This window comes from Gossypium hirsutum, chromosome A04 (assembly GCF_007990345.1).
Source record: "Gossypium hirsutum isolate 1008001.06 chromosome A04, Gossypium_hirsutum_v2.1, whole genome shotgun sequence".
NCBI lineage: Eukaryota > Viridiplantae > Streptophyta > Magnoliopsida > Malvales > Malvaceae > Gossypium > Gossypium hirsutum.
In genome coordinates, this window is record NC_053427.1 from 78,803,263 (window position 1) to 78,827,134 (window position 23,872).

The following is a 23,872-nucleotide window of genomic DNA, read 5'->3' on the forward strand; positions in this document are numbered from 1 at the left end:
CAATCGAGGTCAACATATCATAGAGAAAAGAGATAACAATCAAAATCCTTTTTCGAGCATATCATGTTGTTGAATCAAATTGCGTTTTCCAATTCAAATCCCTTTAAATTTGTGGTTTTAAATGAATTATTTAAAATTAAGATTAAATTGATAAAAATATGTAATTGTTAAGTATTAAATATATAATTATTGTAATTAAAAAAACACGTAATTAGGAGAGAGTGACCGAAACAAAAATTGTTTGTGAGTAATTATATAGCTTACGGGAGTAAATTTGCAGAAAATACATAAATAGGCAAATTTGACTACGAAGGGAAAAAAAACATATGGCGGGATTCATAGAAGTGCAATAAGCCATACAGCAAAGCAAAACGAAATGATGCGCTAAACAGGAACTTCTTGCTGTAGGCCATTTGAAGTTTCCCATATTCAAAAACCAAAATCTATGGGCAGGGTTGCAGAGCTTGAGCGCAGGCAGTCGGCAATGGAGCTGCACGTTATAAATTCAATCCAACAATCCCTCGACAATAACCAACCCCTCTCTTTCCAAGCTGTAGCTTCCCTCAGATCCCTCATTATCAACCCTGCCACCCCCGATTCCACACTCTCCTCAGTCCTCGACGCCCTAACTCGCTCTCTCCAACTCAATCGCGACCCCGTCTTCCTACATCACGCTGTTAAGCTCCTCAGCGACCTCGCCTCTCACCGCCCCCACCTATCCCCTTTCGCACTCGACTTGCTCCGTTCCGACTCACTCTTCTCCTCCGCTTCGCCTCGTCTTGTTGGTGAGTCACTCTCTGTACTTCTTTCTCTCGCTTCCATCGGAAACGACATGGACGCCGCTCGTTTCGTCTCTCTCTGCCTTGGCCCTTCGGTTTCTGTGCGACAATGCTTATTGAGAAATGCTGAGAAGCTTGTCTTTAGGGAATCGGTGTTGTTAGCCGTTTTTTTAGGGTTTACAAGGGATCCGTATCCTTATGTGAGGAAAGAAGCTTTGGATGGATTGGTGAAACTGTGTAAGAATGGTGATTTTGATGATCGTGATGTTATCGAGGGATGCTACTGCCGTGCTGTTGAGCTGCTCCGTGACGCAGAGAACTATGTTAGATCTGCAGCAGTTCGCGCCGTAAAATACTCTGTCTTTGAAGTTTCTTTCTTAGATTAGTTTCCAGTGCAACCGTTAGTTACTTTTGAATTTGCTCTGATTACCTCTTCTCTATCGCTTTCTGAATTTAGGTATGTGAATGGGGTAGATTACTTGTTATATGCAGTGAAGACATGAACAAGCAAGACTCATCAGATGCAGTGTTTATCCAGGTATTTTTGTTAAAAAAAAAAAAGACATGCTGTGCGTATTTCTGCATACCTTTTTATTTTAAAGAAACATTAAAATTTGGAATTAATGTGGGTTGTACGATCATGTTGCATCGTGCATTTGTTAGCGTTTTAATTGAATTCATGTCAACCTTATATGCCACTTTAAGCATTTTTTCTTGTTATTTGTTCTTTTGTTACCATATGCTTGCAGCTTGGCTGTATGGTAAGAGATATGAGTTTAGATGTAAGGCTTGAAGCCTTTGAAGCTCTAGGGAAGATAGGACTTGTATCTGAAGATATCTTACTACAAACCTTGTCTAAGAAAGTCCTAGGAATCAACAAAGATAAAGCTTACAAACCAATAGAAGGGCTTGACATTTCAGTTTCTGCTGTTGCTGGAGCTTATATACATGGACTTGAGGATGAGTTCTCTGAGGTAAAGTTTTGCTGATTCTGTAGTTAGCTTCTGTTTATTATTTACACATTGCTTCGTCTCATAGAGACTGGACTTTTAACTTTGGCCTTTCTGGATCAACTTAATCCTGTATTCCAACCCATATCAAGCACTTTGCTCACACTTTGAGGTTTCAAGGTTTTGGCTTGGCATTGTTCTTCCGGTTTTATGTACCACGGTTATATTGAATGAGATAGGTTTCTTAGGATATATTATTAAACTTGCTAGGACTCTAAGCTTGGTAGGGTAGACACTTAATACACATAACAGGAGTTATTGTGGTCATTGATAGAACACACTTTGACTTTTTCTGAAGTTTAGTCATTTCTTGCAGTTCAAAGGCAATACCCCCTTGCATTACTTTTATTTACGATGCATTGATGCTGTCTTTGCTTAATCTGAAGGTACGGATGTCTGCCTGTTACTCTTTGCGTACGCTCACTGTCTTCTCTTTGCGATTTGCTTGTGAAGCCTTAAACCTGATGATGGACATGCTGAATGATGATTCAACGGTTATCAGGCTGCAAGCTCTTGATACAATACATCACATGGCAACCAGCGATCATCTAAAAGTTGAAAAAATACACATTCACAGGGTAATGTTTCTTCTTTTCTTTTTTCCCTCAAAGAGTTGTATAAGTATAGAATGTCTGAACATTTATGTAGTTTTAAATGATGATTGGTGAGCATGTGTCATAGGACAAGGTGCAGACAGACATTGGAATATTTTCGTTTGATGTCTCCACCGTTATCTATCAAACCTCACCTCTTATTAGGGGCTGTGGGATGGGGTGGCAAATTTAACTTCTGGTCCTTTAAAATCAATAAATTTTTTAGTATATGGTAAAATTGCACTTTGTCCCCCCCCCTTCCAAAATGATAAATTTTGGTTTAGTCCTTTAAAAAATTATGAAGATATAAGCCATTTTAAAATGATGAAATTGCATTTTTAGCTCTCATAAAAATATACAACTTAATTCCAGCCCCCTCAAAAAATTTTTTGGCTTCACCCCTGCCTTCTATAATGGTCCAGTCAAGATGTTAACTCAGTGAGCTAATCAGTTTTGTCATTTGGAATTAGTACTACAAGCATTTTTTCTTCCTTTCTCTGAATTGTTTCTCTCTGTCTCTCTTATGGTAAACCCATGACTTCGGAAAAGTTGTCTATGGTTGCAACTCAGTTGTTAAATTGTGGTACTTAACTATAGAATTCTTTCTCTGCACGAACCCGGTATCTCTTGTTTAAAAGATAGACATTGTCACTTAACCATCATTCTTGCTTGATTTGACAGTTTCTGAGCGTACTTGTTGACAGCAGTTCTGTCATAAGATCCATGACAAGGAAAATACTCAAATTAGCCAAGTTGCCACAATTCGAGTTGTTTAAATTGTGTATTGATGGCCTTCTTGGAAATTTGGAGATATATCCACAGGTTGTTCCCTTTTATCAGTTTGCATTCCAGGTGGCTTTCCAGGCTGCATCTTTCATATTTTCAAATTGTGTGTTACTTGAGACCCAGCAGCTATAACCATCTCAATCTGTTATTGCTTCTTGTCTCTGCTTATTTGGTTAAGTTGCTTCCAGGATGAAGCTGATGTGCTTTCTGCTCTGTTTCATTTTGGGAGAAATCATGGGAAGTTCACAGTTCACATTATTGAGGAAGTTGCTCCAGAGGTTAGCTGGGTTGTAATGCTATTTTATGTATTGCTTCAAATTTGATGATAGTATCTGCTCAGCTATGAAAAGAACAGTATCTTTACAGTAGTGTGACCAAGTTTTCTTTTTTTAGGTTTACGTATTGAGACTGCAAATGTCTTCTGAATGATATCAGTTGTTTTCATACATGAAGAAGTTTATAGTACCATTGTGTTTTCCAGTAGTAGGGCAGAATTTACCAAGTTTTAAGTAATTTCTGACACCTAACAAACAAAACTTTTAGAGGTTAACAAATTAAGAAGTATTAAGTATATTTATGCTGATTAAACCAGTGAAGTCAACAGAGCATTGAAGCAATTTGAACAATCACTATATTGCTGTCTTATGTTGTGACTATTTGTGACATGACATTGGTTATTCAAGATCTTTGCCTTTTTTTTTTAACCCTAGATGGAGCCAGCTTCTGGAGGCAAATTGAGCTTTGATAGTACAAGGGTAGCAGCATTTCTTGTGCTAGCCATCTCAGCTCCACTGTCACATGAAAAGGATGTTAGTGCTATTCCACCTAGAATATTTTCTTATGCAGTTACATGGCTTGGGAGAATCTCTTATGGTTTAAGTGATATTATGAACCAAGAAAAGCTTTTGGCTTATTTATCCGAGTGCAGTAGATCCTCAACAATTTCTCTTGCTGACTTCAAAATAAATGAGGCATTGCTGACAGTAGAAGGTGATGCCTCAATTCCTCTCTGTTCTAAGGTTGATAGTCCTGTCAGCATGCCCTTCTGGAAAGATAGTGGAGGGATCTCTGATTATCATCATCAGGAATTTTTGAGTTTAGGAAAGTCAGCTGCTCACGCAGAATATGAGTTGGGGGAGCATTCTGAATTAAGAAAGTATGTGAACCTTATCTTTAAAAAGGTCAAGGACTCTTGGTCATTGGTTGAGTTAGGCTGCACTACTGAAGCATGCAAGGGTATAAGGTAAGTAATGAAGTTTATTTTTTTCCTTATGCATTTTATTACCGCCAGTTTATTGTACACGTGCATCTACATAAATGATATACACCAATACTATCATTTGAAATAAAAATTTTAGTTCTTCATTAGAAAACAATAATTGATAGTTTTTGCCGTAAAACATAGTGTAGGTCAATAATTATTTTATCAAATACTTAAATTTATTAATTTTAATAGAAATGGATGTTCAATTATGTCAAATGCGTCATGGTTTAATTTATTAAAAGGTAACTTATACAGAATTTTCTAGTAATTTTTATAGACAATTCTGTAATAATTAAGTCAATTCTATCAGGGTTTAATAATTTAATATTAAAATTAAAATTTATTAAGAATAATTTTTATACTATAGGCTTTCAGGTTGGTAAAGAAGTAAATAGAAAAATAGTTTAGTCAGTCTTTGATTTACTAAAAGAAATCAATTAAGGAAAATTTAATAAAGATTTTAATGTTAATATGAATAAATAATTGAAAAATAATCAATATTTTAATTTAATTGGAAAATGTTTAATTTGATAAATTATCAAGGGTATATAGGTTTACTTCTATTGACAGGAAGCTGTTCCCGGTGTTTGATAATCTTATTTTATCCAATGAAGTTTTGTTTTATTATATAAATTATTCTGAAGTGGCTCTACTTCGGTCAAGGTTAGTTTGAGCATGAATTAAGATATTGATAGGAAAGTTCTCCTGATTCTTCGTTATCTTGTTTTATGCAATGAAGTTGTTCTGTTCTGTTCTGTTATATAACTTAATTTTCAGTGGTCTTTTCAAGATAATAACATTGAACCCTTGGAATTATCTATCTACTTCATGTGCATGGACAAATTACTGATTCATTTTTTTGAGAACCATGTCAGTAGCCATGTCGTCTTGGGCTATATATACCATTAAGTTTGTTTTGCTATTTTTGCTTCTGACAGGGCCTGTAAAGAAGAAGTAGCATCATTTACCACGGAGTCCCCAGGATCTTTCGGTGCTGTAGCATTTACTCTGCAGTATCTCCAAGTTATAGAAATGCTTGCTAAAGTTTGGGGGCACCTTAGGGCAACAAAAATGCTTAATCCTAATGGAGTGGGAAAATTAGAGCTTCTATTTGCAAAATTGGACAGGAGGCTAAGGGAAATCAGTAATAGGTTCATTGGTTTGTCCAAAGGAGAGGAGTTGCAAATATTGGACCTGGTACTTGTGGCTTGTCTTTTGAGATTGTCCAAAGTGGAGATTTGCTGTTGCAATGCCGCAATGAAATTATTGTCGTCTACAGTTGCCCATGTAGAATATCTCCACAAGGAGGGATCTATTGAACCGTCTAATTTTGTAACTGAAGTTAAGAAATCATTGCATGATGCTGACTCTTCAAGCAGCAGTAGTAGCTGCCAGCCACTTCTCTTCAAGAAGTTACTTGACTCCTTTTCCCTTCAGCAGTTTGTGTTATATGGAACTCCCAGGAGCGTACATGCAGAACTGGCAGTCCCCGGTAATGATTCTGAAAACCCTCTTCCTTTTATTCCGGGAATCCCTGCTTCTATACCACTTGCAATCACTTTGCACAACGTTTTGACTGAAAGTAGGTTGTGGGTGAGGATAAGTATGGGTGAGGAATCAACTCAGTTTGTATTTTTAGATTTGAACCTAATCAGAAATAAAAAGAGAAGCATTAATGTGGTGAGGGAATTCACATTTGTGGCTCCCTTCTACCGAACCCCAAAAGCTGTTTCATTTACGGTGAGGGCTTCTTTAGGTTTAGAATGCTTTAGGGAGAATGTTGATCGAGTCAAAGTCTTTGGGGGTCCAAAATGTGAACTAACATATCTTTGCCCAGAGAAAGAGATTTTTCTATGTAAGAGCACTGAATGTAAAAGTAAATCTGCTTTTACTTAAGAGTATAAAGATGCGAGAGCTGATGGCTGGAATATTTCCTAAAGAAACATCGAGAAAACTCGTGAAAAATGGTAGTAGTAGTCAAGAGACTTCATGAATCTTTTGAGCTTCTGTGCTTCTGGTTGTTCAGAATATCTGAAAATTCTTATCCTCATGCCCCAGAGGCCATAATGATAATAACTATATATGTAGACATTAAAAAATCACCTAGGCTTAAGCAAACAGTGCACTAGTGATATGATACGAACCCTCTATGGGTCAATGACTATGTTCTTCCAAAGAAACCAGTCAAAGGTCAGGTGCATGTGGGTCTAGCTAAGAACTTTTTCTTATTGTTGATTTGCATATTATGCATAATATTGTTTTCCACATCATCCAAGCTCCAATTTCCCTTTTAGTTGGACATTTGTATTGTATCAGTGGTAGTTGTATTGCTCGTTGTTCACTGTCTGCCTTCAGTTATCATAACTTCTAGTTTACATGTGACAGTTGATTAGTAGGCTGGGGAGCCAAGAACTTACGAAAACTAGAAACATAGACTACTAGAATAGAGATGGATTAACATATGAAGAAAGGAATGCTGCTGTATGGTATATGTGCAATCAGTCAAAAGTTTTGGGTCGAGAAGAGACTTTTGGAAAGATTGACTTGAAAAATTATATGGTGTTTCTATTATAGCAGCGGCATGCCTGCCTTTTGATATTGATAATAATTTATATATATATATATATTATAGTAAGCTGTTTTGATAATTAGACAAGGAAAAGTGAGACATACATGATTAGAGGGTATTGAATCGAGTTCATTTTTTGGCTCAGAAGTCAAAAGTGAGAGCTAAAATGAAAAGAATGGATTACTTTTGTTTTGAATTCAACATTGGCTTTTTCTCGATTTTCTCATGTTTAGTACGTTGGCCCTAAACTATGACCGCACTTTAGGTATGCCCTTTTCTAGGGTTTAGTTAAAGCTTTTCAGGGGCCAAAAGAAAGGGGTGTATTGGATGAACATTAATCATAACTGGATGCTTTATAAAGATATCAATAAAAAGGTTAGGGGAAATTATTTTCTGAATTCCTTCCAAACATTATACTTCTCGATGATCCTACATCTTCTCAAAAAGGCAATCAAATTTTGTTTACTTAATAATAGACAGCATTCACTAGCTATATGTCATGAGGCCATTATCACTAATCTTTTTGATCTGAGATGTTTTTTCTTATGACATTTTCATCCATTCTACCTATTTTATTTGTTTGTTATAGTTGATCCATCTTGCCCATCCTATATGTTTGGATAAGAGTCGCTCTGATACTATTTATTATAGGGTCATTTATAATGTTCTCAAAGAACATACTTATTTATTTGTTCAACGGCCTTCCTTTTTTGATGTGTGATTGACGCATATTGCCAACTTTATTTTAGAGTGCTTAATGTTACTCGTAATTTAATTTAAGAACAAGCTAATGATCAAGTAGAGACGGAGAAGACTAGTAAACCCAAATTTTGAATTTGATAAGTGCTGATAATGCATGCAACCATGGAAAACTCATGTATGTATATTCCATGTCGCCAAGGGAAAGGCAAAATGGGATCCGATCAAAAAGGAAAACGAGTTTCTTGCCTCCGCAATAACTTAGGCAAAAGCAGATATTTCAACAAATCAGACCAATTTCTTTTTTTTTTTCTAAAAAAGGAACATGAAATTATCATTTTTTTGGGGGGGTGGTACAACTAGCAGTTGGCCCCATTAAATTATTACTTGAATAGACTGTTGAAAATAATAAAATTAACAGAAGTAGACAATAATAAGCCTGCCGTGCCCACAAAGAAGAAAAAATGAAGAAAAATGGACCACATCAAACCAGAGAGACCGACATGGCACTCACTTCAATTTACGTCCTCCGTACATGTATAACGAAACAACTCATTTCATTGGTTCTTTCATGAACAAAACTTTAATTACCTTATTAACTTGGGATTTACTTTCACCCACCCCCACTCCATAATTAATATGTTACCTAAAATATCTTCCTGAATGAAACCCATGTCTCCCTAACATGCTTTTTGCAACAAAAGCTTTATTACTACTCTAATTGGAGCTCCCCACTCTATCAAAACATTTTGAGGCCATTGGTTTAGATATTTTTGGAGAAAATTTTCGGTTACTTTATAATATATTATTTTTTTTTGAAAACTTAGAACTGAAATTAAAACTAACCCAAATTTTATCAATTTAGTTCATCAATTTTTGAAAATTTTTTAAAAAATTATATTTGTTAATTTTACTATTTAAATATATAAAATATTTATTTTTACATTATAAAAATTGTAATTATTATAAATTAAATAGAAAATAAGAATTCGACTTAGTTTAAATAATTGCAATATGTTAACTTCTGAATTAAATTGAACTGAATTGAATTAATTAATATAAAAAATAAAAAATTACAAATCGATTTTCTTTCTTTTATACATATATACAGATGCAATGATGTAATAATATACTTGATTTATAAAAATATGATAATTTCATTATTAATAAAAGAAGATCATAAAATTCTCAATAATCAAAATTAAATTAAACTTTGAGTGCCAAATTCCGAAAATCATTGGAATAATAGTTGAGATTTTTTTTTACTATATTTTACATATTAACTTTGGGTTTGTCCACCAAAATCCGTAGTTATTTTGTCCCTACTCAAACTGCCAAGCCGAGAACGCTGCTTGATGGTGTTCCCATTTATTCTATTTACTTCTTCAAGCGCCTTTGGATCCACCACTATGTCACAATTAATCACAGTCTCCCCTTCTTCCGTTTTCTTGCCTTTCGGATCCACCCCATTGACGTGACTTGCGGTCTGCTGGCTGATATCTGACAACGTTCCCGATACCGAAGGTCGTTTCTTGAGGAACAAGCAAACAACCGTGCAGTCATCGACCTTAGAACCCGGGTACTTGGTTCTCCATGCTTGAACTGCATAATAAACCAGTACTTTTGCTGCTATAGATGGTCTCTTTACTGAGGCTACTATTTGTACCACCTCGTTGTTTGAAAGCACATCCCACACCTGCACCAATTTTAAAATGGTACTATTATGCTGTGTCAAAATTGGTTCAATTATGATTTGCGTCCCTCTATGTTATAACTTACCCCATCAGTTGCCAACACTACAAATTCATCTTTGGGAGTAAGCCTTCTATAAGAAACTTGAGGTGTAGAGATAAGTCCATGATCCTTGAGGCAGAAATCCCCGAAAGCTCTCGACATAGCTAGACCGGGGCAATCTTGGCCGGGCATCCACACTCTCGGTACATTCGGTTCTTCTTCCATTGCGAATACTCTGCCACCGTTCTTCTGGATTCTTTCCGATTCACTCGGTAAACTAGGTTTCAAATCGACTGTGAGTTGGACCGGAATGATTTGGTTTTTGTTGTCCCTGGTGCCAAGAATCGCTCGAGAATCCCCCAAGTTCGAAATGATCAAGTGTTGGTCCTGAAATAACATTCATTATAATCATACACGCGCACACACACACACACATATATATATATATATTTATGGTTGATGGTAAACAAATGAATATACCTGCTTAACAATGGTTACGGCCGTGGTGCCACTGCAGTAACTATCAAGGGAATCTTCCATGCTAAGATCTTCATCCAATTCTTGGAAAGTTCTAATCAAACTTGCCTCCCAATGCTTGTGACTGCTGTCCTTGTCGCCCTCCTTCTTAGCGCTGGGCCGAGGCTGATGCATTGTCGAAAGCTTCAATGGCAAGGCATCGCATACGTGGCGTGCAACCTTGTGACCCGATGGACCGTGACCGTCAAATACACCGCAGAAGAACACATTCTTTTCCCCCGTAAAGTTCTGCATATTTTCAATTGTTTAGTTCCATTATTTTTGGAATATTAAAACACCAATTCAAGCAGCGCCAAATAAATAAAACATACCTACTATCATGATATAAAGATGATCTGCATCTAAAGTTTTGGGTCCAATTACAGTTTTAGTTCCTCAACTATGTCAAAATTTGAGATTTAATCCCTCTTTTTTGATTTGATATAAATTTGCCACTTTGCTTTTATAAATGGTATTAGTAGATCCAAATTATTAACACGGGTAGGTATTACCATTAAAGTGGTGATATGAATTTTTTGCTATTATTCGATCACACAAGGTCATGTGAAAATCCAATAATGATTTGGCTAACACATTCTAGCATAATAAAAGGACTAAAACATAATTAGACTGAATCTTTGGATGATCAGTAGGTAAGGGCATAAATTAGACATTGAGGGATTGAAGAAAAGATGATAAATGCACTTAATGTACGGTTTCAAGTTGATTAACATAAAGTTCAGGGTTCGCTCCTGTATTGAAAGAACAAAACATTCTAACATAACAGGAACCAACAAAAACACAAGGCATGCGATTATTGCATAAAACATACGTAGCCATAGCAGATGATCACCAAATCCAACAATTAATCACATTCCATAAGATTAAAAATGATTCATTAAGCCATGAAGAACTGACCTCCCAAACGGTCATAGCGTCCTGGTTGATCCCCTTCTTGCCCTTGCGAGTGTACATTGAGGTCAAGGAGGAGGAGCCTTGCAATCTAACAATAGCCCCCGCATGTCCAATCCTGGTAACATTGGCGCTATTGTCATCATTGTTGATGTTGTGGTCTCGATGGTGCCCCTCATCCTCTTTTTCATCTGATCCTTCTTTTTCATACCGTCTACCTTTGTACTTGAATTGCGTAGAACAGCAGGCACCCATCGTTTGGTGTGGGTGTAAATCCAAGGAAATATACCCCTTTTTCCTTAAAAAAAAATTTCAAAAAAAAAATGTGTGCAGCACCCACAAAAAACAAGGCTATGGAACCGGAGGTAAAAATCAAAGGCCCCAAATTGGAGAAGGAAAAATAGTTGGTGGTGGAGGGGACACAGAGGGATTAGAGATATTTGGTTATTTTGTAATGGTAACGATGTCCATCTATACATTGATTGATTATTTTGGACATCAATTTGGGGAAAAAAAAAGATTTACAATTATCATACATGATGACATCAATTAATTTGTAAAATAAAAAAAATATTTTTACTAAATATATATCACAGTTGTTATTATTTTTATTTTTTTTAAGAAAAGGGTAAGCTATTTTTAATTTTATTGATTGTTATTTTCATATTTGTGCTGCATATTTAGAGGGACGATGAGAGGAGAGTGGGTGATGCAGGCAGTAATGTCACAGTAGAGTACATGACATGCCTGTTTGTTGTTTGTTCAGGTTTTTTTCTTTTCTTTTAATTTCTATTTTCTAGGTTTAGAATGTTCCATTCAAGAGCTATTTTCGTTAAACCCTAACCACTTTTATCCTTAATTGCTTCGACTCTATCTCTTTTCCTATTTTTTTCATTTAATTTCGGTTAGTAGGGAGTCTTCGTATGATTGGATTTGATTTTTTCATTTCCGCAATTTATTTTTTCCTTTTATATTCTTTTATTATTATTATTATTATTATTATTATTTTCATTCTCTTCTGCTTCTCCATCTCTTTTATGTTCTTTTAATTTTCTTTTTTATCTTCCCTTCTCCCTTCTCCCTTCTCCGTATTCTAATAACAGTTTCAAGAGTTGTCTCAATTGATTTTCGTGCAACCAAGCACTTAAATCCATCATATGGTTAAATGTTACACATAACAAGTAACCTATAGTTGATTGTTTGACATAATTTGTAGAAGTCTTATGTTTGAAATCCCAATTCTTTGAATTAATTATTAGATCATTTAAGTGATACAACTTTGCAGATGTCTCATTTTTTAAATCCAATTTCTTTGCATTAATTATGTGGAAAACAGAGAGGAAAAAGGGAGAAATAGAAGAGAATGGAAAATAATGAAAAAAAGTTAAAAAACATAAAAAAAATAAATTAAATTACTAAAAAAAAAATGAGGGACCAATTATATTGCTTAACCTAAATTTTTTGTTTGAAATGATAATTTGACGTGCCACGTTAACTTACCGTTATACCATTGACGACAATTAATGGCTCAATGACTAAAATGTTACAATACGTTAACGTAAATGACTAAAATATAACATTTCAAATATAAATTACTAAAATATAACATGAGATAAACAAAAATGACTATTTTAATAGTTTACCCTTAATTCTATTCAATTTAAATTTATAAGATAAAAAAAACGTTATTATCTTTGTACGGGCCTAATTTTGCCCGGCCCGTTTAAATAAAAACCCAAAATATAAGCAGTCCACTTACAAAAAGTTTTAACCCAATTATAAACCATTAACCTAAACCACTAACCCCTTTACAGATTAGGCCCGTTAGCCCAAGACCTAAACTCATGTTTAGGAAAATGAAAACCCTAGCTCACCCTTGCGCCGTACCCCCCTCCCATGTGCGCCCTCGGCACGCACGATGCCCGATGGCTGCTTCCTTCCACCAAAATGGCCGGTTTTCACCCCCGTTGACCCTCCATGGACCTGCAAACATGGCAAAGAAAGGAAAAAGTAAAAGCAGTGCCAAAACAGTAGCAAACAATAGATTTTTGTATTCGGCTATATAGCCACAAACACAAAAAGATTGTAATACACGATTAAGCAATAAAAAAAAAAACAACAAACAAAAAAAGGTTGAGTCTCGTTCTCTCGTTTTTTTACTTTCAGTTTCTTTATTTTAATTTCTGTTCTTAAATCAGTTTTTTAACACAAATATATAGAAGAAAATAGAAAAGAGGAATTACCTGGAAACCCGGAGCCGGTTGTCGGTCGTCGGAGCCCCTGTTTTGTCGTTGAGACCGATTCCCAAAAGGAAAAAGGAGGTTTCTTCTCTCGAGTTCTCGAGCCAAGTAAAGCACCATCTTCGGGTGCCCTAAGCCAGAGTCAAAAAACCCCTTCGCACGGCCTCAACCACCGCCCTCGGTGGTATTGTGCATGACGGTGACGATCGGTTTCTTTTGAAACCCTAATAGAGCACAAATCGGGAGGGGGTTGTTCTTTTTAGAAAATGAAGCAAAAAAAAAGTGTTAAAACTTGGTTTAAATGGTGCAGCAAAACGGTGCCGTTTTGCCTTAAGGTTACCAGCGCCTAAACGGCGCTGTTTGGGTGTCAGACCCGTGTGACCCGACTCGATGGAGGCCATGATCCGCGTGTTTTCATGCCTTATGGGTTATTTATTGATCCGGTCCTTCCGCTTTTGTGGTCTGTCGCAATTCAGTCATTTTATTTTGATTTTTACCTTGTAATTTTTGAAATGTTCAGATTCGGTCCCTATTGAAATTATGCGTTTTGGGGGACGGGGATATTCCCCCATTTGGTCCCCCATCTCATTCACGTATCACAATTTAGACCCGATATTTGTATTTTATTCCCTTTTTTATTATTATTTTGTTTTGATTTCGATTAAGTCCTAATTTGTTTAATTTCATTACTTATTTATCATTTTATATACTTGAATTCAATAATAATATTATTTATTTATTTATTTGCTCATTCCTCGTCTACTTTTAAAATTTTATATTCATGTTTATTTTATTTTTCTAACATTATTGCTGTTTCTCTAATTCTATTTATTTGTTTATGTTTCTATTATATTTCCATTCATTATACTCCCATTTTTATTTATGCATTAATATATTACTTTTGTTTTTCATATATACATATTTTATTATTATCATTTTATACCCTTTTACATAGTTTTAAACTTCCGATCTTTTTTTTCTTCTTTTCTATTATTAATGTCATTTTTATTTATTCTTTTACATAAACTTTATTTATTTTCGTCGTTTCCTAGTGTTGTCATTTTACTATTTAATTACTTATTTTGTAACAGCCTAATTTTCAGTGGTGTCTGAACAGTGATTTGAGATCACTAAATCCAACAAATGAGTAGGAAATATTATTAATTTAGTGAGTATAAGTTAAACGTGAAGTTAGGAAAAATTTTGAAATAGTGAATAGTGTACTAAAAAATATATATATTAAAATAATTAGAATCGAAAACGAGGTATCGAGACCTCAGGAATTTTAAATCAAGCCATAAATATTTTTATAAATATTTATGGAGTGTTAATAAGTTAGTATTAAAGTTTCATCAAGAAATTTTAAAGTACTGATAGCTAATTGAACAAAAAGGACTAAATTGTATCAAATGCAAAATTGTGAGAAATGATTAAATAGCTTAAATGATAAAAGAAAGAGGGTTTAAAAGGAAAATAGACCCAAGGTCTATTTGGGCTGGACGGCAAGGGCATGAAATCAGCAAGAAAATAAGGAGAATTAAGGGCAAAATTGGAAAATTGCAAAATTTACTTAATAAAGCTAGGACTAAAGTGGAATTATCTAGATTTCTCTTTATTTTTCTACATTCTCATCAGCAAAAACACCATGGAAGAGTTCCCTTAAGCTGGTTTTTCATATTTTTACTGCAAGTAAGTTCAATTCTTGATTATTTCTTGAAATTTTTGTGTTTTTGTGACTTTTACAACTAGGTCCACTTGTTGAATTCATTAGTTTTTGATTCTATGAATTGAAAGTTTCTATGAATATGTGTTGGAAGTATATGATGATTTAGCATGGAATTAGAGCTTTAAATTCTTTATATACTGATTTTATTGAAAGAATTGAATAGAAAGTGAATGTTTGGGACCTAAATTGTAAAAGAGTTTGAAGTTAGAGTTTTATATGGAAATTCTGAATTTCAATAGTTATGAAATAACTTATAATGTCTAGGAAAAGTATTAATTGAGAAAATTAACTTAATTGAGGGGTTAATTGAGCAAGGACTGAATTGTATGAACTGTGAAATTTGGGGCAAACTGAAAATCAACATTTTGCACTAAAACAGTTTTGGACAGCAGCAATAGTCTAACTTTGAAAAATCACCAAAAATTGTAGAAATTGAATTAGAGAATGAATAAAATATGAAATTAAAGCTTATTGAGTCTAGTTAAACGGTGTAAGCAATGAAATTGTAAATCATGAGATATAATAAGTTTTGTGGGACAATGTCAGAATGATTTTGGGTTCCCTTGTTCTGACTTTGGAAAATCATCAAAAATTGGATAAAAATAATTAGGGGCTTAATTTATATTTTTAGAATCCTGAATGAGTCTATTTTCAATATAAATAAACGGGAACATCATTCGAATTCTTTACGAGGAGATAATTAATTTTTAGTGAAGAAGGGTCGGAACTGTCAGACAGCAGAACAGGGGCAAATTTAAAGAATAAACTGTTCTTATTGGCTAAACCAAAAATTATGAAAATTTTATGGTAAGAAGATATATGAGTCTAGCTTCATGGAAAATTAGAGGATCTTAATTTGGAGTTCCATAGCTCCAGATATAAATAATTTAGTGACTATGATACGGATGAATAACTTTGAATATACATATAAGTCAATAGTGAAATTATTGATAATGTTACTTGTAAGCATGATATATACATTAAGGATGTGGAATGGAGAGGAGGAGGAGGAGGAAAATATATATGAATATTCAGCTAGCATGGCTAATTTGCATATATTGAGCTCAGGGACTAAATTGAATAAAAGTAAAACTTTAGGGGGTAATTTTGTAAAAATGTAAAAAAAGACTAAATTGAAGGGAATGAATTTTTTTATTATCTAAATTAATAAATTGAATGAAATTATCAATTTAAGATTAGGTGAAATTTGAGAAAATGATAAATTACTAATATGCCCCTAAATCTTGGTATTTCTGCAATTTAGTCAGGTAGGTTCGTATATCTTGAATGAGCATGTAAATATGACAATTTAAATATTGTATCGTATTATATATGATGTTTGAATTGAATATATGAAAAAGGATGTTACATGAAACATGTAAATGAATACTAAATAATATAAATTAATTGAAATTATTCTAAAAATCTCGGTAATGCCTCGTATCCTATCCCGGTCTCAGGTACGGGTATGAGGTATTACATATTTTACATCTTTACATATATACTTTCTATTTTAGATTATTTTATACATAATATATTTTGAAATTTCTCAAGTGTTATTTAGCTATTCTAATTTAGGTATTAATCGTTTTTAATTCCTTTCATTGTTGTTCGTTTTGATTTTTCTATGTATTACTTATGTTAAAATATATTTTTTTATATATTCTTTATTTTAAAACTTTTATATATATGCATATGTATATATATATATATATATTTTCTATTGTTAAAATCATTCATATGAATCCTTTTGAATTTGCTTGGCGTAATATAGGTCTTAAAATTCCTTTACATTATTTATTTTAAACTCGCTTTATGTATTATTCTTTTTAAAATGTTTTACTATTTGCTTTAAAATTTTTATATATATTAATTTCAAATTGTTATATCCATTTTGTATATATATATAGTAATCATTTCTTTGATTATCTTGTATATTACCTATCTTAAAATTTCTTTTACATACACTCTATTTTTAAATTGTTTTGCACATTGTTGATATTAAGTTTCTTTTTCACATTATTTATCTTAAATTTATTCGTTATCATACTAGATCATTGCCATTGCATGTACTATGGTTCGTTTACTTGTATTTCCACATTATTGTCATTCACTCATGTAATATTTTTATTCATGTATCATTGCTCTATGTCACACTATATTTTTATTTCATATTATCGCCCCATGAATCAAGTCTCGTTACATTCATCCAATAAATTGTTTTATTTTCAATCCAAATGAATAACGTACTTTATTAAACATTATACTCGCTATATTTCAAAAAAAAAATTCTAAATAAGGCAATGTTTTGCGTTTTAGAACATCGAGGAATTGTGCCCTAACTTACGGGGTTTCGGTTTTCTCGTTGGTCCTAAATAGCCAAATATCCTTTTGAGTTTTAAAATGCATAAGATCCCAATTAAAATTAAAGACGACTTTGCGCTTGGGAGTTCATGGTATTGTGTCCTAACTTACAGGATGTGATACTCCAATATCTCGAGATAAGGAAATCTTTAACAATCATTTTGAGCTAATTCAAGCATTTTAAAAATCAATGCTAGTATAAAAAAGGGATCGCATTTCAATCCATTTTCAATTTTTAACTTTCAACATTAAGACACTAACTAATCAATTAGGTACCAATTTTGGGCATGTCGAGGGTGCTAATCATTCCTCGCATGTAACTGACTCTCGAATCCTTTTCTCTCGAGTTTCGTAGACCAAAAATACCGTTTTAATAAACTAAAACGTTTTATTAAGGCAAGGGTGATTCGATCACACCTAATAAAGATCGGTGGCGACTCCCGTTTTAATTTTCATTTTCAAACAAATTCGATTCCCGCTTTCAAAAAAATGGTTTCAACAATCTTAATAAAATCAATTTAACTTATAATTTTTATGATATATACAATAAAAATAAAAATAAAATATAAATGAGTAAAAATTTTTTAAATAAAAATAAAATACTTTAATTTATTTTAAAAAATTCAATAAAACGTACCGATACGAATCAAAGAAATTCGATTTATTTTGGTTTCAATTCAAAATTTTAAAATAAAAATATTACTAGATGAATATATATATATTTTAAAATTAATCTAAACCGTTATCACTCACATCCAAGATAAGTTTTCAATAATCGTTTATCTCAACTTTTAAAAAAATACTAAGATAATCATATATAATTAAGAATCTGTGAGTAAAATTCGATTCAATTTAAAAAAATTGATAAATTTTTTAAATTTTAAATTAAAAAGTTCGAGTTATTTGAGTTAATCAAGTTATTCGATCAACTCGAATAAAAAATTAAATTTTTTGATTTAACTCGAATATAAATTATACAATTCGAGTTATCTAAAAATCCGAATAAAAAAAGACAAAACTACGCCGTTTTGAAAAATATTTACTTATTAAATTAAAAGGCAAAACTATTATATTGTTTACGTAGTTAAATAATTTTGTACTTCGTTTACTAGTTAAATAATAAGTTTATGTAACGCAACATTGATTATAAATAATGAGATTCATTAACTCGACTTGACTTGCCTCGAGCTTTTTTGACTCAATTTAATCTGATTCGAAAAAAATTCAAATTAAGTTCGATTGCTAAATAGAATTCGTTCACTTGACTAACTCAAAATTTTTTGACTCGATTCGACTCGATTGAATACTCACCCCTAATCACAACCCACCGTGACGGGCCGTAATAGAACCGGCAGAAATGCCAACCAGGTACTTAATCCTATTTATAATGCCCCTGATTTTGATTATTGACACCCAATGAGACTTCAAGTTGAATGGATGGTCAAATGTCAGACCTTTGAATCGTGATATATCCCAAATTAAAATAGAAATATGCCCTCAACATTTAATGCGAGGAGCTAATCATGTGAACCAGGTAAGATGTATGAACTCCATGATTAAATACTGTATAAGAACAATGAAACAACCCAGTAAATGATAAATTTCGATTTGTACCTACATTCCCATTTAAATGAATGAACTGAACATCAAATGTAACAAGCTAAAACCCAGAATGAACGTAAGAACCTATATAGTTGACTCACAACATAGGAAGGCTAATGAAACTCACTCACCACCATTGATGGACGAGAACCCCGCTTTCACGGAGTGAAGTAAAGAGTTGCAAGCATTGGCCGTATGTCTTCTCATATTTAGCACTCCTTTGACCAGGACAACACCTCTGCCACCTATTGTAATGGCATTCGAGGAATATCTCATCGATCAAACAGATTGCACCTGTTTGAAAAGCCTCGGAATCAAATCGAATTCAGTTCCTTCCACATCCATCTTCATCACCACGAAATCGCTCTCTGTCACAGTGTTTATCAACCACTCCGCGAAATCGAACCCTTGGATCTCGTCCACCTCCCCTCCGCTTGATTTCACCGGTTGGATTCTGCCCATCCCTCTGCCTTTATCTTTAAGCTCATCCACTTCTTCTTGGCCAGGATCGCGGTTAATCTCGAATCGCAGTGTCTCGTTCTTAACCCATGCTGCATACGGCAACAGCGTGACCGTCTTCTTCTTCGATTCATACTGCTGATGGAAAGTCTTGTCGGCCTCGATGGCATATACATGAAAGGTCTTGTTCTGTTTAGGGTATTGTTTCCTGAACCAGCTTCCAATACTAGAACCGTAACTCCTAGCCCCAACATCAACATACAAGTATCGGTTCTTGAAACTTATATCAACCATTGATGGCAAATACTTCACGTTGTTAATATTTCTTTTCAAGGTAATCCATGGCTTCAATGGCTCTTCCTCAATAAGCGGCTCTGCTTTTTGGACCAATTCCCGTTTGTGCCCCGGAACCGAGCACTTATTACCGGAAACACCATCGGGAATCTTTCTACCCCCATGGTTACGAATTACAGTATCTTTTCTCAACACAATCTCTCTAATATAAGGCATTGATGAATCGAAACCAGCCATGTCGATCGTTTTAACTAAATTGAAAGAACTGAACAAATCAAGTAATGAATTGAAACTGTATGTATCATTAGCCTTGACGTGGACCACCACAAACCCTTCGGGTTTCAGGGTCCGAGCTATTTCCAACGCGAAATCCGCCGGGCGAGCAGATGCGTCGAGGCGAGCTCCTCCGGAGAATATGAAGTCAAAAGAATTATCATCGAACGGTATCTGATGCCCCTCACCTTTAACCACCAAAGGCTTGGCCGCTTTCTTGAAAATACCGATGGAGTTCTCCACGCCGATCTCTTTCAACGCGAACACTTCCTGTCCCAACGGAGTCTCCACGCAGAGGGACTTGGAGTGAGGCGAGAGCAAACCCTCGGATATCAGATCTTGGAAAACGGAAGAGTAGAAATGGACAGCCCTGATCCACTCCTTACTGGTGTAGAGGTCACGGCGAGGATCGGAGCCAGAAACGGCGTCGTTCCCGACGATGGCGGAGACACCGGCACCGGGGACGATGAAGTTGAGATTCTGCGGCAAGGAGAAGAAGCAGAAGCTACCGAGAGTGCAAGATTCGCCGGTGATGCTGACCACGTATACAAATCGGAAGACCATGATGAGAACACCGAAAATAAGAGCACGCGCCAGAATATTCCTGAAAAGACTCGACTTCCCTGTAGCAGGTTCCATGATAACACTAACTTCAAAACAAAATTAAAAATAAAAAATAAAAAGATGCCTTTCTTCCTCTGTTTGAGTTGTAACGATTGCAGTGTGATTTTTGTTCAACAAAAAAAAAAAAGCTCGGAGAAATCGTTGAAAGATTAACGAGAGCAGAAGCGAGCGGAGGTATGGTTGGCGCCGACGAGATATCTGGAAAAGAAAGGAGAGGAATGAACTGGGAAATAGAAATGGAAAAAAAGGTCAAAACGGGAATGCATTTTTTAGAGAAGCATGTAGGCTGTATTGGACGGATAGCCCTTGCTGTTTATGTAATGAAAGATCGGGATCAGAAGGCGACTTTAGAGTTTCTTGGTGGTGGCAGTGGTGGTGCAGCCGCCGTAGATGCTGGCGAGGAGAGAGTGGAAGAAAAGTGAGATAGTAAATGGTTGGACGAAAAGGAAAAGGAAAAGGAAAATACAAGGGGCGGATAAAAGGGGTTGGTTTAGGTGTCCCACCGGCCGCTAGTGGGGTAGGTTTTCAACGCGGAAAAAGCCAGCACATCAGAGAAGCCGCTTCGAAAGTAGGCAGTGAAGTTACCTGGGTTTAAATTGACAGCCCATTATATCCTTTACCCTCCATATTTGATGCCGATAATTTTTCTCTTTCAATTTGAAATCTAAAAGAAAAAGAGGGGAAAATAAAGCAAAATTGATTCCTAAGGATCTATTTCTGCTTTTAATCCCTGTAGTCTTCTACTCATTGCATATTTAATATTTAGTCCCTCTACTTTTGATCTCAACAAGTACTTCTGTTAAATTGAATTGTATTATATTTTTAAAATAAAAATTTTTTGCAACCTCACTAATAAATATTACATGCGTGAAAAGTCAAATGAGCAAATAAAAATGTTGAATCTGCGTTGTAAAATTTCCATTCTAATTCTAGGGTTGAAGTTTTTTTGTTTGGTATAATGATAGGTGCCTTTATCCATTTTACAATTTTAGTTTAGTTTTATTCAGGTCGAAAGTGGTATTTAGATAAAGTTCTCTTAATTAATAATAATTTCAAGATTCAAACTTAGCCCAAATGCTTGAGAAAGCAATCTATTGCCACTTATTCTAACCACTTACCGGTAGAGTTGAAAAATCTTTAACACTATTTGATATAAAGTATAGTGTAAATCGATTTTATTTTATTTTTTTTGCAAAATGACAATGTAAGTAAATCTTCTTTTAAAAGTTTTAGAAATGCCACATAATTCAATTGATGTGAAGCTTTTTGCGACTCTTATCAATTAGACTTCAAATATTCAATCAAAATAATAAGAGAAATTAAATTCATGATATTAAAAATATAAAGATTAAATTTGAAATGTGTAAAGTAAATAAGGACTGAGAGTAAATTAAACCATTCTTAAGAATGGAAGTTGAGTTGACTTCATTTTGGTTTTTGAGTTGATCAGATCGTAAATCCACATGGCAGAATGAGTATCTCTGTCTTGCCTAAATTAATGATTCTGACTACAGAACAAAATTAAAATAATTTTGCTTGTTTATAGAATGTTTTAAAAATAATTATTAGTATATTAGATAATTAATACACACGTAACAAACGCGTACATATGTTCCTGTTTAACCTTTTTTACTATTATAATAATGTAGTTTTGGCTTCATCAGCTCGATGAATGTATTTGTATGTACGTAAACCAAACGCAAAGAATGAGTATAATTATTAAAACCAAATTTAAAAAGGTAAACTATAAAACAAAAATGGTGATTTTTTTTACTTAATATTATATTTTAGTTATTTATATTTTAAATGTTATGTTTTAGTCATTTATTTATTTTGTTACGAAGCAATCACCCTACCATTAAATTATGTTATTTTCTTAACGACAATCCTATGTGGTAGTCTAAATGAGTTTTAAATGTCAATTTAGATGTCTAATTGCTGGGATGAAAATAAATTTAATTGAACTGCCATGTAGGACTGTCGTTTGGGATGTAATAGAGCTTAAAGATAGAGTGACAACTTCGTAACAAAACGATAACGTAAGTGACCAAAGTGTAACATTTCTAACGTAAGTGACTAAAATGTAATCTAAGACAAATAAAAGTGATTATTTTTATAGTTTACCCAATTAGAAATATGGAATGACATAAGGACTATTTTAGCCTTTTTTAACTTTAAAAAAAATCTTTTTTTATTTAATTTTTTGTGTCTTTTAACTCTTGCAATAATGAGTGTCTGTTAATTTTACTTGTGTAACATATATGTGGATTGCCAGGTAGACGACACATAAATATTTAATTAATTTATTAAAATAATTTTAAAATTTTTTATTTTTAAAAAATATTTTATATTTTTTTGAATTTTTAAATTTTAAGTATTGATTTTTTTCATTCATTTTAAAATAATTTAACAAAAAATAAATAAAAATAAATAAAAGAATAAAAAAATTTTTAAAAAATTAGAGTGCGAAATAAGTAATTCATTATCTCGAAATTTTATTTCATTAGTGGAATCTTAAAAACAGCAATTTACATTTATATACAGTCAGCTTTGTCATCATTTTTTTCTTCAATATTATATTAATAGAAAAAAGTGCTTTCGTAAGGAGAAATATTTTCCTTCACAAAATAATAATAATAATAATATCTTATTTCAATAAGGATGCTTCGCTTTCCCACAGCAGTATGGATGCATTGCCGCCTGCGTAAGTAATTCATGAATAAATAAATAAATAAATTTTGATACAAAAACATTTTCCCTCAATTTACTTCTGTGAATAAAATATGGAGAAGTCCCTGTCATCTTTGCTTCTCCTCTTTTTCTCCATTTCTTTTTTATTTTATTTAAATTTAAGGTTAATTACATTTAAATTTATTAAATTTATATTTTAATAAAATAATCATTAAATTATTAGCAAGTTTTCATTTAAGTTAATGAGCATTTAGCTATTTAAATTTTTTTATTTAAGTCACTGAGTTCTTAAATTTTTTTAAAAGAAAAGTCTAGTTAGTTAGCTCTAAGTGATAATTCAAAATCAATATGATAGATTAATACCTATCAATGAATAAAAAACATATTTTAGATCCAAGTTGATATGATAGTTACGGTCGGATATGAGAGAAAAAAATTGTTTGCATTTTATTTTGTAAGTTTGTGATGTTTAAAGTTATTTCATAAAAAGATAAGAGGAATGAAAGCTTACAATTGGTGTAAACAGTGTGAACTACTAACGAAGAAAACCATATAAAAATAATTTTAGTAGTTCAATAACTTAAATAAAAACTTTCGAATAGTTAAATAGTTATTTCATAACTTTTTAACATTGAATAATGAAAATATAAAGTTACTAATAATTTAATTTACTTTAATTTTAAGTCTAGAATCTAATTTTTCAAGAAAAAGGGGTGGAATAATAGAATATAAATCTA

General features: G+C 33.3%; 2 protein-coding genes and 1 pseudogene across 2 annotated transcripts; 1 reads left to right on the forward strand and 2 right to left on the reverse strand.

The window, feature by feature from the left end:
* Window positions 1–280: 280 nt before the first annotated feature.
* Window positions 281–7,399, forward strand: LOC107948957 (protein SIEL). Its single transcript, XM_016883637.2, has 8 exons — window positions 281–1,126; window positions 1,237–1,317; window positions 1,529–1,753; window positions 2,176–2,367; window positions 3,064–3,204; window positions 3,357–3,446; window positions 3,879–4,411; window positions 5,371–7,399. Exons 1-8 carry the CDS (start codon window positions 446–448, stop codon window positions 6,326–6,328), a joined length of 2,901 nt encoding a protein of 966 aa, XP_016739126.1. The 5' UTR covers window positions 281–445; the 3' UTR covers window positions 6,329–7,399.
* Window positions 7,400–8,817: 1,418 nt separating this feature from the next.
* LOC107948958 (probable protein phosphatase 2C 65) lies at window positions 8,818–11,357 on the reverse strand. Its single transcript, XM_016883638.2, has 4 exons — window positions 10,869–11,357; window positions 9,915–10,199; window positions 9,480–9,821; window positions 8,818–9,396 (listed from the first exon to the last, which is right to left on the reverse strand). Exons 1-4 carry the CDS (start codon window positions 11,115–11,117, stop codon window positions 8,980–8,982), a joined length of 1,293 nt encoding a protein of 430 aa, XP_016739127.1. The 5' UTR covers window positions 11,118–11,357; the 3' UTR covers window positions 8,818–8,979.
* A 7,375-nt stretch (window positions 11,358–18,732) lies between these two features.
* LOC107948959 (uncharacterized) lies at window positions 18,733–21,013 on the reverse strand (annotated as a pseudogene).
* Window positions 21,014–23,872: the final 2,859 nt, after the last annotated feature.